Source organism: Rutilus rutilus, assembly GCF_951802725.1.
Source record: "Rutilus rutilus genome assembly, chromosome: 22".
Lineage (NCBI taxonomy): Eukaryota > Metazoa > Chordata > Actinopteri > Cypriniformes > Leuciscidae > Rutilus > Rutilus rutilus.
Window position 1 is genome coordinate 17,759,264 of NC_140227.1, and position 16,578 is coordinate 17,775,841.

The window sequence follows — 16,578 nt, forward strand, 5'->3', positions numbered from 1 at the left end:
TATATATATATATATATATATATATATATATATATATATATATATAATATATATATATATATATATATATATATATATATATATATATATATAATATATATATGTATATCTGATATATATCTGTTATTTTTAACACAAATCAATCCCTGCATACAAAAAATATTTCTGTATAATTTGTCTCAAATGTACACACACACACACACACACACACATATATATATATATGTGTGTGTGTGTGTGTGTGTGTGTATACATTTGAGACAAATTATACATAAATGTTTTTTTTTGTGATGTCATAAATGTCAGATGAAATATGAATATGAAATTTTGAATAGACTGCACATTTAAAATGATGTAAACACCCATTTTTCATTTCATTTAATTCTTTTTTTTATTTATCAGACTCTTTCATCCAGGATGACTTGAATGAAAAACCTAGCAAAATCTGAAGAAACACCAAAATATATAATAAAGTAATATATACATGTGATGCTGTATTATGTAAACTACATATCAGGTATATTAGTAACAAGTATCAACATGATTGACTTTGGGTCGGTGAGATTCTGTGTCAAAAACCTGTGCCTATTTGAATCTCCTCACTAGTTTCTAACTAGAAATGGGTCATTCCCATTTGGGAACATGTAAGTAAAAAAGTAGTTCCTATATGATGTGGGATGTCCATAATCATTGATAGTCAGTTAAATTATTCCTCCAGTTAATCCTGTGAAACAGCTGAGGCGGTGATAAAGCTTCTAGTTATGTCAATCATTATTGGTCTATCAAGTTCACACAGTACCTATTAAACTGCTAATGAGGCTGGGATGTCCCGCACAGTCTGTCCAGGACTGATAAGAGTCTGTGCTAAACCTTCACGGGGTGCGAAATTACCTAGGTGGGCCGATACAATGCGGTTAACCTCACTTAACTCTTCAGAGATTGGATTGACATTATAATATTTGATTGGCAGGTTAATGCTCTAGTATGTCATTTAAGAAATAAACATGGGTTACTCTCGACATTGAAAAATGTCTAACTACATAACGTAGTCATTGAGAAAGAAAGAAAAGAAACTAGAATTAAAAGGTCCTGAAGTTTCGCAGTGTTTTGAGTGGCAATAAAACACGCAGATCAAATAACAGAACAAGTTTTGTATTTCAAATATTTTTATTCATTAAAAAACTAGTCTAGAATCAAGTGCATTTATTTATTTATTGTTAAGTAGCCATTCATTAAGTTGGATAACATACAGTCATCCGGCCATTGTCGCGTGTCTAATATATAAAATAAACCCAAGACCATCCATCCAGCTGACTGTACAGCATCACTTTCTTATAATATTAACTAAGCAGTCTTTATAAATATAATGTTTATAAATAAATATGATGTTAAAGTAATGCCAGTCCACATTCATCCATATTTAAATCAATATGGCAACTTTAAAGCTTAGTCTCTAAGCACATGGCATCTTCTTTGGAGGATCCACACGCTCTGATGTTCTTAAACTCTTGGGAAATTTCAAGTGGAGTTTTGCCTTTTGTTTCAGGAAGGATGAAGAAGACGTAGAGAGCAGCTATCAGACAGACGCAGGAGAAGAGAACAAAGCTCAGAGACTTCAGAGCGGCCTGCAGAAACATGGATGAGAAATGTGGCCTTTTGTTAAAGTGAGTCTGTGTGCAGCAACAGACAGCAGAGCGGCTTTCATGGGAGCAGTGAAAAGGTGTGATGAAAACCTGGTATTACACATTGTTCAGGAAGAAGACATATAATAGGGCACACATAAAAGAATCATTCTGAATTTTAGTTTGTCTTTTGTGACTGTATAAAATAAAGAGGAGACAGACTTTGAGAGAATCACAATCAAGCCATAATAAATGGCTTTAATTGTGATGGCAAAAGCTTCTTACGTGAACCATTAATGAAACATCTACAGTAATAGCAATGACATTTAATAATGCTGCATTTGTGGAGCACACACACTTAACTATATATTTTAACATTAATAAAGTGGCTAAATCCACAAACATTGCTAATGTTATTGTATTGCTTAGTTGATGGACTTACAATAAGGAATGGGAAGATGAATCCAAGCATGGCGAATCCCAGCCAGCGCAGGAAGCCGGTAAACACAAATGCAGCTGGGCGGTATGACTGGATGAAGATCTCATTGGAGAGCGATATGACTGTTCCAGCTGGTCAGAGCAAACTGGTTTGAGTTGTTTGCACTGACTAGTCAATATGTCAATAACCAATATGTTCTTATCTTAAACAATATCACACAAAGAATGCTGTTTTCAATACAACAACACGATTAAGAGCGTGATATGCTTGCAACAGATCAATAATGTAAATGTAGTGAAAATTGCATTATCACAATAGTGACATTTCAGTGACATTTCAAAAGTCAATAAAGTCATCCAAGTAATCACATGGGTGAATCCCTGTGACCAAACTTGAACCTGATGCGAATTTGCATGGGGAAAACTTTTCTCCTGATTCCTATTTAAAGCTGCAGTCCGTAGTTCTTCCTCTTTGTCGCCCTCTCTGTTCGAAATCTGCAATTGCATTTATTCGCGGAATTATAAACATTATGTGGGTTGTGCCTCGGCGCGACACATTGCGGATGAATCCAATGTTTTGAGGAGAATGTGCGGCTGTCAGTCACCGCGCCGGTGTGGATACTATCATTCGGGATCACAGATTCTACTTTTTGGAAGTATGACCACCATAAGAATTTTCACCTGAAATTGTCGTCTGAACAAGTAACATCCATTTTTGTTCTGACCAACTAAGGGGAAAAAAGCATTGCAGTAAATCGCGCTGATTAAATATAACGATCGCTTATCATATCACGTCATACTTTGTTCTCAAATGGTTAATGTTAACAACATCAGCATTGCGTGACTACATTTAATGCCCTTCCGATATTTATCCTTGTTTTCGCATGAGCACGGTTGCAGTCTCTTTTTTTCTGTAGCCACTCCGAAGTCTTTTGCGTTTTACAACGGGTGAATCTCCAGTTGTCTCTGGTGATTGTCGTTTGAACCTTTCTGGATCCGCCATCAAATTGACAAGTTTAATTATATCAAGTGCTGTGAGAAAAGGATATAAATCTCCACCTCCAACATCCTCACACGCAACATAGCCTACTAGCCGGGACACCTTCTTTATGTGTACAGATGTGACGTAATGACGCAAAGACATGCTCGAATTTCCCGCGGAAATCCACCAGTACCACTGGAATTAAAAACATTATTACAAGCTTATCGTTTTGAACCGAGCTAAGGCAAGCAGATAGTTTTGAACACTGGCTGGTTATGTACTTGCTCAAAAATTTATTTTGGATAATTTTTAACCCAAAAAAGTTACGGACTGCAGCTTTAAATGACTAGATTTCACCCTTGAAAATTCGCAGGAAAACAGTAAATGTGACTGCATATTTTGGATGCAATATTTCTAGTTTGTTTTGATCTGCCAGAGAAAATAGTTCGACTGCCTGGTGCATATCGACTTTTGAATGAGCCAAAGTTTTTAAATGAATCAGTAAGGGGAATGATTCAGTGATTCACTCATTAACACTGGACCCTTTTAACATTTCCGGAGGTTCTCAGAAGCAGAAGTCAGCAAGAGTTGCCATGACTTTCCAAAAGGAAAACATATAGAGGGATTGATAATATTGGTCAAAAGAAGTCAAATTTGCCACCACTCCCTCAGGCATTAAATTAGAAACACCCTGGCAAGGTCATATAAAACAGTATATAGCAGAAAACATGAAAAACTATATTTTCCATGTTGATAACTGGATCAGTCTGTGAAATGGGTCTCTTGTTTCGCTGCTGAATGAATCAGCATTTTTTTAATTGAATGTCACACTCGTAAAAATGGTCACTTACCACCACCTACTAGCGTAACAATGTAATCATACTGAAAAATCCCCACCACTGATACAAACAGTGAAAAGTCCTGCTGCAAAAGACATGAGCCCAACTGTCAAGCATACATGTTTACATCTAAAAACTAATGGAAATGTTGTTCAGTGGAATGTTAATGGTCCCTAATGGAATTCCAAAGCTGCCAAAATAATGAATAAATAAATGGAATTCAAAAGCTGCCAAAATAACAATTGAATAAATGGAATTCCATAACTTAGGGGCCATTCACACAGAATGCATTTTAAAACACAAGATGTAGTGGAATGGAATTAAAACAAAAACGCAAGGTCTAGAGATGCATTTATTAAAAGCTGAACTTCTTTTAACTTGAGCGCTACAATTTTCAAAAGACAAACTTTCGTCGAGCCCATGTTTATGAAAATGTAGCACAGTGAAATGCCAAAAATTCTCTATGTGAACTGCCCCTTATATTTAATTGTTTTAACAGCACTTTTGAAATGCCAACCGACCAATCAAATAAAAAAACAACAACTAAATGTCATATAAATATGCAAATAGCTTTACCTGGGCCTCCTCCGTAGAAAATAATGAAGAGGAAAATGAGGATGACTGTGATGTATGGAATCACAAAGCTGTATTCCTGCAGATGAAATAGAGATGAGATGATAAAGGTCTGTTCGGTGCTTGCTGTGGGCTGTTGAATGAATGAAACTCACCTTTAGGTACAGGGTGACTGTGATTAATGCCATAATGGCTGACATTCCCCCAAACCCTCTCCACATCAAGGCTCTCCTCCCCACACTCTCAATGAACAGGCCCTACACATGCACACAAGCAGAAATACTATTTTTAAAAAGGCCACAAAGATGATTTATGATGTTCCTTACTGAAAAATGAGTTTCCAGTCACACACTTTCATGTGTGCTTCTCTGGATCTTACACAGGTTATGGAGACGAGAACTTCTGATGCTCCTATGCCCAGAGTGACATAACGGATCTTATCCACTGGAATTCCCGCTTCCAAAAAGATATTGAAAGAGAAGACGGTGATCTATGAGCGAGAAGGGTAAAAGATCACATTTTCACAAGGTACCTGTAACCATTAAAGGATGTCTTGGATACTTTTTGACAACACAATGACATAGGCAAACTTGGTCACTTTTGAATCAGAACACATTTCTATATATAGAAGCAGAATATGATTAAGTGACGATAAAAGCGAAATGATTTACAGCAGAGACGCCGCTGAACTGGATGCATCCGTTTATGACCAGCAGGGAAAAGACCTGCCAGCGTAAGTGTTTGTCTCTCAGAAGATCCATCAGACTCTTATTGTGCTCCTCTCCAATGACTGCCTGCTCTTCTAACATCTCCTCTATCTCCAACTTATAATCTCCTGGTCCCCATAGACACTGCAGTGCTGCCGATGGAAACGCATATCCGTGATTTAACACAAAAGGTTGTTGCAGTGACATACAAGAGGTTCGTCAGTTACATAAAATTGCATTTATTTGGTTAAATGTAATGCACCCTTTTTGCACTGTTCAGCGTTGCCCTTCTCTATCAGAATATATCGTGGAGCATCAGGGAAGAATGGCAAGACTGCCAACTGAACCACGCTAAAAAACGTCGGGATGCACAACAGGATGTTCCACCACTCTTCACGGCCAAGAATTTCCCTGTGAATGAAATGAGAATCTTAGAGCAATTCAAAAAAATATTGATAATGAAAAGATTAGTTTCCAGAAGCCACGTAAATTAACTCAAACATTAAAGTAGGCATGAAATGAAAATCGATTTTTTTAATGCTAATGTTATTGATTTTATTGTGAACAATTTAGCATGTTTGTTATTCTTAATCAAAAAGTCATAACTCAATCTTTCAAGCTCACATTAAGATCTGCCTCCATCCAATCAACAACCAATGGATAGAACCAAGACTCGTCCTGCCTTTTTTTTTTTTTTTTTTCATTAGTCACCATGAAATCTAAGGAACATAACCGATTTATCCATGCACATTGTTCATTTTTTTTCATCCTCATAATCTATAATCGAAATGTCTTCCGCTACCTCTTGCAGCAACATCTCTATTTTTCTCTGATGACATGTTTACTGGGGCGAGGGCGGGGCAACCTGTCACTCACGTGCGATCGACCAATAGCAAAGCACAATGATCCAACAATCCAATCAATTCCTGATGGACAAAAATCAAGTCCCGCCCTACATTTGTTCTTTTTCAAGAAGCCGTCACAAAAGGAATGAAAATACTATCGCAACCTTCATTTCATGCAGACTTTAATCCATTTCTCAGGTTACAATATGGAAGAAAAGATCTATCTCTTCTGTTTCATTGCAACTTTAATACTTAATTATTACCGGAGGCCAGCAAATTGTCCTGCCAGTTTACCAAGGGACAAAAAGGTAGCGGCTGTGAGTGTCACCATGCCTCTGATTTTCTTTGGTGAACTCTCACCAAGGTAGATGTTATGGACATTCATACCTAATCCTTCCAACAAAGAGCGAAAGCAAATCACAATACACATCACTTATTATTAAGCTACATCTTAGATATTATTTATCATACAGTCTGACATACCTGCTCCGAATCCATTTAGGAAGCGTGCTACAAGGATCAACTCAAATGAGTATGCAGGTTTGCTAATGTACATGATTACTGTGGCCACAACTGTGATGGCACTGTTCAACAGCATGGTTCCTTTTCTGAAAGAAGAATGTGAACAGTAAATGAGCATCCATTTTTTATTTTACCCGGAGTGATATGATAATGCTACTTATCACAAGTTAAAAGTCAGAATGGAGAAAGGAGATGAGGATGGGTGACATTAACCTTCCCAGACGACTGGTTAAGTATCGGACAGATATGGAGCCAACGAGACCTCCAAAAGCGTATAGAGCCACCACAGCAGACCAGATAAAGGTGATGGTCTTCTCTCCTGGGACATCTCCATAGTGATGCATCCAGCTGTTGTTAATAAAGCTCTGAATGTACTGTGGGCAAACAGATTCGACACAAATCCTGAATTGATTGACCTAGATGGTACTGAATTGGCAATAGAAAAATAATTGATATTTAAAATGTTGTATCATTTTATATGGTAACACTATTTTAAAGTGTCTTTGTTACATGTTACATCTACTTGCTATAGAAATAGTCATGGTAAATTATGCAGAATTACTATGGGGCGCCGTTTGTAAAGCGGCTCACGCTGAAAAAAACAGCAACATTTTGTCACATTTAGCTTCAAAAAATGTTTAAAAAACTGGTATGAATTTTTGACGGTCACTTTTTTAGCACATTTACAACAATATTTGTCAACTTAGAGATATTTTAAATAGTTAAAATCTAAATATTAAATGTTACACCTAAATGTTAAATCTAAATCTAAATGTTAAATCTAAATTTAATGCTAAATCTAAATGCTCAATCTAAATGTTAAATCTAAATGTTAAATCTAAATCTAAATGTTAAATCTAAATATTAAATGTTACACCTAAATGTTAAATGTTAAATCTAAATGCTAAATCTAAATCTAAATGTTAAATCTAAATCTAAATGTTAAATCTAAATCTAAATGTTAAATCTAAATCTAAATGTTGAATCTAAATGTTTCGGGTGAAACTAAATATTTAACTAATATGCAAATTCAAAATGCTGGTAACCGGATTTAGATTCAACATTTAGATTCAACATTTAGATTTAGATTTAACATTTAGATGTAGATTTAACATTTAGATTTAACATTTAGATTTAGATTTAACATTTAGATTCAACATTTAGATTTAGATTTAACATTTAGATTTAACATTTAGATTTAGATTTAACATTTAGATTCAACATTTAGATTTAGATTTAACATTTAGATTTAGATTTAACATTTAGATTTAGATTCAACATTTCGATTTCGATTTAACATTTAGATTTAACATTTAGATTCAACATTTAGATTTAGATTTAGATTTAACATTTAGATTTAACATTTAGATTTAGATTTAACATTTAGATTCAACATTTAGATTTAGATTTAACATTTAGATTTAACATTTAGATTTAGATTTAATATTTAGATTTAACATTTAGATTTAGATTTAACATTTAGATTTAGCATTTAGATTTAACATTTAGGTGTAACATTTAATATTTAGATTTAACTATTTAAAATATCTCTAAGTTGACAAATATTGTTGTAAATGTGCTAAAAAGTGACTGTTTAAAAAACTGTTATACATTTTTGACGTTATTTGAAGCTAAATGTGACAAAATGTTGCTGTTATTTTCAGCGTGAGCCACTTTCCATAAATTACAAGCAACTAAACCAATCCCTAATGGTTCCATTAAGAACCTTTAATAACCTTTAAAATTAAAGTTCCAAAAGGGGATTTTCATAGTCATAGAACCATGTTGGGTTCCCCAAAGAACCTTTCAGTGAAAAGTTCTTAAACAAACCATGTTTTTCTTATTGTGAAGAACATTTAAATACTCTATAAAGAACCTTTTGAACCTATATATGAGTTTCTTTATTCCATTGAACAGTTACCAACATTCTTCAAAATATCTTCTTTTGTGTTCAGCAGAAGAAAGAAACTCATACAGGTTTGGAACATGAACATGATAAATGATGACAAGATTTTCATTTTTGCATGAACTATCCCTTTAAAGGTTCCATTCCAATTTCATAGATTTAAATGTTCTTCACAATTAGAAAAATAATTTCACTGAAAGTTGGGGAACTCAAAATGTTTCTTCTATGGCATAAAACCCCACTTTTGAACCTTAATTTTTAAGAGATGTAGAACCTTCGTGGCATAAAGAGTTCTTTAAAATTGAGTCAAGAACCAGAGGACTCCACTGAACCATATTTCACCAAGAGTGGCACTAACAAGGACACTTTAAAATAAAATGTAACCTGCACTCTTAATGTAATAACAGTGACAAAATAAATAGAAATACAAGTGCGCACTGGAGACGGAGAGCTGATCGCTGTGAGATGAAATCCATTCTGAAATGATCCACCCAAACCAAGCACAATGATAAAGACAAGCGCTTTCCCGCCAACCTGAAATTATGAAATCACATTCATAATCAACATGTCGATACTTCACAACCAGCACAGAGGGGTTTTCTTCAGTTCAAGAATGACACAGAGCCACAGTCTGAGTAAATGAGTAGCCTACACTTTGGTTAAAAGTTTAACTCTGCACTTAGTTGAAAGAAATAGAGAAAATAGTTCACAGAGACATATGATCCAGCAATACCATTATGATTTTGTTTAAATAACGAGATTCTTTATCATCCTAGAATAGTTCAGATTTCATTTTCACTAGATTTCATCTAGGCCTATTTCAAAGGTCTGGTAATATAATTATTAGGCTACATAGCTAGTAAAATGTTCCTACCAGTTCCTTCAGTATGCTCTTCATGCTTATATTCTTGTTTTGTGTCCATGAAGCACGACTGCTTCTCTTCAATAAATACAGAGTCATCTCCGTTAGGCAGTTTGAGGAGGATTTTGATTAATTTTTGACTCTGGAATGACTCGTCACATTTTGTCTTCTAAAAATACCTCTAGCTATATAAAAATGAAGGATTTGTCCAGAATAAAATAGCTTTATTTTAAATGTGTGCAGTGTATCATTTTGTAAGGTCGTCAGAATATTGAACATTGAAAGGCTGTGAACTTGAGTCTAAAAATCTGGGTTTTTCAAACTGGGGCCTAAGGACCGCAAGGGAGTATGTGGAAAAGTTAAAAGAAAGAAAAACAGTGTAAAAAAAATAAATACATTTGATTAAAAATAAAAAATAAAACCCTCTTTTGCAATATACCACACAACCAGACGGGGGCAGTGTGTTTTTGGTTTGTTGTTACGGTGTTTGACTTCGATTGACGGTCTTTACCCTGCCTCGTTGTCTCAAGCAGGAGGAAGTGAATGTGCCGATTTTTTTGTTGTTTAGATTTCCCCCTAGTCATCGTTGCCAGTACTAGTTCATCGTTAGCCCTCCCAGCCGTAACATATTCTCCCGTTGTTCTGTAGTCATTTTTTTAACTCTGCAAATATGCCGTTGGAAAACCTGGAGGAAGAGGGTTTACCTAAAAACCCAAATCTGAGAATAGCTCAGCTGAAGTTTTTACTGACTCACAAACAGGACGCTAAAGTGAAGAGCGAGCTGATGGACGCCATCAAACTCAACAGTGAGTTCATTCACTCACACATGCTGCTCGTTTAGCAAATATATTACAGAGTTTCTGTACTACTGCGATATATTCAGCTGTTTCATGCACGAGCTTTATCGTTTTCCTGTCATTTGTGCTTTAGCTGGTTGACATGCTAATCCAAGTAGCTAGCACACTAGCTCATTAGCTGCTACTGCATTTGTTGGTTATCATACATTTCTTCTGGCACTTTTTGAATGTCGTTTATTAATGGTCTTAATTGCAATATTATAATATACGTTAATCCAGGGCCGATTGTCACTCTGTTTACTGCTAAACTATTTTTTGAAAGGTATTTTTTTTCTGTAGTGACACATGCCGTTGATTCTTGATCACAAAAAAATGCTAAAATCGACATATTCCTGTATTTAAATCATATTATCCTTTTGTGACGACAACTCCTATCAAATCATTATTATTTGCCAACAAACACTATAAATGTGTACATTTATGTAGGTGTGATTAAAATGGAATACAATATTAGTTATTTAATATTAGTAAGTTCAGTTAAAGTACATTTCATTTAAATGAACCTCATATGTGACCCTGGACCACAAAACCAGTCACATGGGTCAATTTTTTTAAAATTGAGATTTATACATTATATGAAAGCTGAATAAATAAGTTTTCCATTGATGTATAGTTTGTTAGGATAGGGCAATATTTGGCTGAGATACAACTATTTGAAAATCTGGAAACTGAGGGTGCAAAAAAATCGAAACATTGAGAATATCGCCTTTAAAGTTGTCCATTTATGTTTGCAATTGTGCTTCATTCACTCCCATAAATAAATGTTTTATATATTTACGGTAAGAAATTTACAAAATATCTTCTTGGAACATGATCTTTACTTAATATCCTAATGATTTTTGGTATAAAAGAAAAATCGATAATTTTGACCCATACAATGTATTGTTGGCTATTGCCACAAATATACCCGTGCGACTTGTGACTGGTTTTGTGATCCAGGGTCACATATTTGGAGGTTCGTGACATCTAAAAGATTGAAAACCCTTGATCTAGATCATTGTTTCTCTACTGTTTCTCTTTTGAATGCATTTCCTTACATGCATATTAAGAATTGGGTGTATTATATAAGTGAAACTCCTAAAATGTGCATTTGGTGATGATGTGATGCTCTATTTTGTAGATATGGCCCCATACTATGAAGCTCTGTGTAAAGATCTGAAATGGCAGGCGGACACGGATCTGTTGAGTAAGATGAAGAAAGAAAACGAGGACGAGCTGAAACGGCTGGACGATGTTTTGGAAGATGCCGAGAAGAACCTCGGCGAGAGTGAGATCAGGGATGCCATGATGGCCAGGGCTGAATATCTCATACGCATCGGTGACAAGGTAAAAATTCACACAGCGATGATGATGATTTGAACAATTCCTGAAAGAACTGTGGACTGCATTTTCTGTTAAAGGGATAGTTCACTTTGAAAATAAATTTTGGTATGTTTTAGCTTACCTCAAGGGCATCCAAGATGTAGGTGTCTTTGTTTCCGCAGTAGTTTCAATTTGGATATTTTTAGGTCAAACCGTTCTTGTCTGTCAGTCATATAATGCAGGTCTATGGTCACTGTCTCAAAGAGCATGCACAAAGTCCAAATTAAAACAATTCCCCATCGTCCAAATTAAACAATTCCCCATCGTAAGTACACATTGATGGCCTAAGACACGAAACGAGCGGTTTGTGTGAGAAAACGAACAGTATTTATATCGTTGTTATCTCTTGAACACAGCACATGTCCAAATGATCTGACGGCGCGGGCGGGTATAGATATATACATAGATGTCGCCTTGGCTACGGTTTCGTTCCAATGAACTGCAGTAGCGAAGGCGACATCTAGTGTATACATCTATACCCGCCTGCGAGCGGGTATAGATGTATACACTAGATGTCGCTAGGCTACGGTTTCGTTCCAATGAACTGCAGTAGCCAAGGCGACATCTATGTATATATCTATACCCGCCCGCGCCGTCAGATCATTTGGACATGTGCTGTGTTCAAGAGATAACAATGATATAAATACTGTTCGTTTTCTCACACAAACCGCTCGTTTCGTGTCTTAGGCCATCAATGTGTACTTACGATGGGGAATTGTTTAATTTGGACGATGGGGAATTGTTTTAATTTGGACTCTGTGCTTGTGTTTTGAGACAGTGACCATCGACCTGCATTATATGACTGACAGACAAGAACGTTTGACCTAAAAATATCAAAATTGAAACTACTGCGGAAACAAAGACACCTACATCTTGGATGCCCTTGAGGTAAGCTAAAACATATCAAAAATTAATTTCAAAGTGACCTATCCCTTTAAGTATAATTCATTTTTAGACCTGAATTACATATACACTGCATTTTAAAGTTTGGGGTTGATAAGATTTTTTTTTTCAATGTTAAACGGAAGCTCACCAAGGCTGCATTTATTTGATCAAGCATATAGTAAAAATGGTAATATTTTATTAGTAATATATTTTAAAATGTAATTTATTCCTGTGATGGCAAAGCTGATTTTTCAGCATCATTACTCCAGTCTTCAGTGTCCTTCAGAAATCCTTCTAATATGATGATTTGCTGCTCTAGAAACATTTCTTATTGTTGAAAACAGTTGTGCTTCTTAATCTCTTACTATTTATTTGAAATGGAAATCTTTTGTAACATTATATATGTCTTTACTGTCACTTTTGATCAGTTTAATGCATACTTGCTGAATAAAAGTATTAATTTTGATGTGATTTTGGTTACATCTGTTCATCGGCATGTTGCATTTGTACATTCATTGTCCTGCTTTCTATCTGTTCAGCTTTAATGCTGTATTGATTCTTACACTATTTCATCTTCGTCTTTAGCACTGATAATGTTTCTCTGCCGTTCATTTAGGAAGGGGCCCTGACTGCCTTCAGGAAGACCTATGACAAGACTGTTGCTCTTGGTCATCGCTTAGATATTGTTTTCTACCTGCTGAGGATCGGCCTGTTTTATATGGACAACGACCTCATAACCCGCAACACTGAGAAAGCCAAAAGGTGTGGTATAGAGCGCATACTTCTTTTTAATGAACAAATGCATCTCAAGCTGAAATGTTGGCCTGACACATGAACTTTGCATGCTTGAACAGTCTGATTGAAGAAGGTGGCGACTGGGACCGGAGGAATCGTCTGAAGGTGTATCAGGGTCTCTACTGTGTGGCCATTCGGGATTTCAAGCAGGCAGCGGAGCTCTTTCTGGACACGGTCTCCACATTCACCTCGTATGAGCTTATGGACTACAAGACGTTTGTTACGTACACTGTGTATGTGTGTATGATCGCACTGAAGAGGCCTGACCTGAGAGAGAAGGTAAGATCTGGCCTAAATGTTGTGCTGATGTTTTTTATTACAAATGTGATTAAAGTCCTGCTTTGGGCTACAATGTTATATTTGTTCAGAAAAGCCAGTTGGGGTCTGTAAGAAAATATATATATATATTTTTTTAATACGATAATTCAGCAAGGACTCCAAATTAACCAAAAGTTACAGTTAATACATGTATAATTTTTCAAACGATTTCTATTTCAAATAAATGCTATTCTTTTGAACTTTCTATTCATCAACATTGATAATAATTCGAAATTTTTCTTGAGCAGCAAATCAGCATATTTGAATGATTTCTGAAGTATCATGTGACTCTGAAGTAATGATGCTGAACATTCAGCTTTGCCATCACAGGAATAAATGACATTTTACAATATATTATGAAGCAGTCATTTTAAATTGTAATAATATTTCACAATATTACTGTTTTAACTATTTTTCATCAAATAAATGCAGCCTCTAGTTGGTGAGCATAACGTGACCAATTTATACTGTGAGAAAAAGTGATTTTTATTTTATTTTGCTTGCAAAATTATTTTGCTATTTGATTATCACTGAATATTAAAATAGCTGTAGGTCTATATAGCTAAAGATACATATTTTCAGTTCAATTTATTAAAAGGTAGTGATGAAACTCTTACAAATAATTTTTTTAAATAATTTTTATTTTATTTTTGTTGATTTCTTAATGTTATACACTACGGCTGTCAAGAGAATCATGGTTAATTTCATGTTTTCAGACTAGTCTTTAGAAAGCACAATGAAATGGTAATATGAAATTCTCTAAATGTTTTAAAAATCAACACGTTAAACTTTTAATTTGAGTTAAACCTTGAAATTTGACAGCCCTAAAAATATTTTTCTTTGAATTTACCATAGACCTCTTAACTAGCACCCTTTTGAGGCTCCTTATACCCCAGTTTGAAAACCCCAGCTTTATTGAATCACATCTATAAATGTATATTTAATGCATTTAACAAACACTTATCCAGAGCAACACAAAGTGCTTTAGCTCCACATAAGAGATCCTTTTTTTTTTTTTTTATTAAAAAGCAAGTGTGCAATTCATAAAGTTGTCTGCTAACAAAGGGCTTTCCTGTATTAAGCGTTTCATGTGTTTATACAGCCTTATACAGATACAATTCAGTCTAATAGAAATAAGCCCTGGAATCTCTGGCTTTCTTTCAGGTGATTAAAGGTGCTGAGATCTTGGAGGTGTTGCACAGTTTACCTGCCGTCCGTCAGTACCTCTTCTCTCTCTACGAGTGCCGTTATTCTGTATTCTTCCAATCATTGGGTAAGTAAAATAACAGTGGAGCCTAATGGTTAGAAAGTCAGACTGGTAACCCAAAAGTCATGGGTTTGATTCTCAATACAGGCATGAAATGACTGGGGTGCCCTTGAGCAAATGACTGCCTACTGCTCCGTGTGTGTGGATGGGTTAAATGCAGAGGACAAATTCTGAGTATGGTCTACCATACTTGGCCTTCACATGTCACTCACTTAAGAGAACGTTATTGCTTAACTAGCCACTCTCCACTTTAAGACGCTGCAAGCTATATCATTTGCAGTGTTTATTGAAAGCACTTCTAGTCTTCTGTCATTGTTTAAAAATGTGATTGTTAGATGTTCCATCTGTTGCTCTTCTGTAGCTCGAGTGGAACAGGAGATGAAGCAAGACTGGTTGTTTGCTCCTCATTACCGTTACTATGTTCGAGAGATGCGCATCCTGGCCTACAGCCAGTTGCTGGAATCCTACCGCTCCCTCACGCTGGGATACATGGCCGAAGCGTTTGGAGTCAGCACAGAGTTCATCGACCAGTACGCTCCCACATTCATATAAACTTCTATAAACTTACGTAAACACATTTTCTTCACTCACTTTGGTCTTTTCCTTTCCCAAGGGAGCTGTCACGATTTATCGCTGCTGGACGTTTACACTGCAAGATCGACAAAGTCAATGAGATCGTGGAAACCAATAGGTGAAGACCTAAATGTTAATGTGTCTTTTAATCATTTAAGTCCGTGTTTGATATGGTCAACTAACTGTGCATTACTTGTCCTTTTTTCTCTCCCAGACCCGATAGTAAGAACTGGCAGTACCAAGAAACCATAAAGAAAGGTGATCTCCTGCTCAACAGAGTGCAGAAGCTGTCCAGAGTGATCAACATGTAGTCCAGCATGTGGCGATTGATCGATACCCATCTTTTCTTGTGAGCAGCCTGTCTTTTGTTTTATGTACAGTATATAATAAAACTGAATTGGAGGAAACTTTTGAGTTTGTGTGAGTAAATGGAAAAAAAAAGATGAGTCTGACACATTTTTCTTATAAATAACTGTATAAATTATTTTTTTTATATATTTACAGAAACTTGTTACAAAACAAATATACTATACAATCTTTTCTTTAAATATTAAGTAAATCTACCCTACTGTGTTTGTTCATGAATTACATAGCAGCCAACACACAAAAGTCCAGCTGATCAAATGATTTTTGAATATGCATACAAAAAAAGAAAGAAATCAAAATATACACACTTGTACATAGGTTTATATGTAGAGGCTTCTTCCCCAAAAAGCAAACTGTTTTTATCTTAGATTCACATTCCAAATCTATTGTGTTTAATCAAACATCTTCACAAAGCTTTCGTCATCTGAAAACAGTGGAGTTACAATTTCAAGGTAAACAGTACATTTATCTGCCTAAAACATTGGTTGAAATCACTGACTTTGCCACAAAAATATCTATCCCTCTCGCTTTGAAAATGTCTAATATCAAAAGTAGTCATAAAAGAATACAAGGGACAGACGGGAAGCTTTTCTCGTGTCAGTGTCGCGTGTCACTCCTCTGCCATGTGTTTCATCAATCAGTTACCGCTCTACTTGAAGGGGAAAAGGGCGACGTATGAGATTCCTAGGCAGGTTTAAAAAGTTTCTAAACCTTTATATAACATTCAAGTACTGTGGAAAAATGAATACATGAAATAAAAAGCTCTGCCTTAACAACAGTCAATGAGAAACTAATTCAGGCACTTTCTCTTTTTTTTTTTTCTTTTTTTTTAGCGTTAAATAAAAGCAAATGAATAAGT

At 35.4% G+C, this 16,578-nt stretch overlaps 2 protein-coding genes across 2 annotated transcripts; one reads left to right on the plus strand and one right to left on the minus strand.

Moving 5' to 3' along the window:
• Window positions 1-1,292: 1,292 nt before the first annotated feature.
• slc2a9l1 (solute carrier family 2 member 9, like 1) lies at window positions 1,293-9,395 on the minus strand (the record flags this gene model as incomplete). Its single annotated transcript, XM_084395829.1, has 12 exons — window positions 1,293-1,625; window positions 2,065-2,192; window positions 4,458-4,533; window positions 4,610-4,711; window positions 4,834-4,944; window positions 5,126-5,313; window positions 5,424-5,572; window positions 6,270-6,399; window positions 6,490-6,614; window positions 6,742-6,902; window positions 8,873-8,968; window positions 9,309-9,395. 12 exons carry the CDS (start codon window positions 9,393-9,395, stop codon window positions 1,440-1,442), a joined length of 1,539 nt encoding a protein of 512 aa, XP_084251955.1. The 3' UTR covers window positions 1,293-1,439.
• A 423-nt stretch (window positions 9,396-9,818) lies between these two features.
• psmd6 (proteasome 26S subunit, non-ATPase 6) lies at window positions 9,819-15,760 on the plus strand. Its single transcript, XM_084395211.1, has 8 exons — window positions 9,819-10,102; window positions 11,274-11,479; window positions 13,017-13,162; window positions 13,255-13,474; window positions 14,678-14,786; window positions 15,142-15,310; window positions 15,394-15,471; window positions 15,568-15,760. The coding sequence occupies exons 1-8, from the start codon at window positions 9,967-9,969 to the stop codon at window positions 15,662-15,664; spliced, it is 1,161 nt and encodes a 386-aa protein (XP_084251337.1). The 5' UTR covers window positions 9,819-9,966; the 3' UTR covers window positions 15,665-15,760.
• Window positions 15,761-16,578: the final 818 nt, after the last annotated feature.

Excerpts from the sequence above, each read along its gene's own strand:
- psmd6 (XM_084395211.1), top strand. The coding sequence starts at position 9,967 with ATGCCGTTGGAAAACCTGGAGGAAGAGGGTTTACCTAAAAACCCAAAT. Across the intron at positions 13,163-13,254 it reads AACACTGAGAAAGCCAAAAG|TCTGATTGAAGAAGGTGGCG; the intron begins GTGTGGTATAGA and ends ATGCTTGAACAG. Across the intron at positions 13,475-14,677 it reads GGCCTGACCTGAGAGAGAAG|GTGATTAAAGGTGCTGAGAT; the intron begins GTAAGATCTGGC and ends GCTTTCTTTCAG.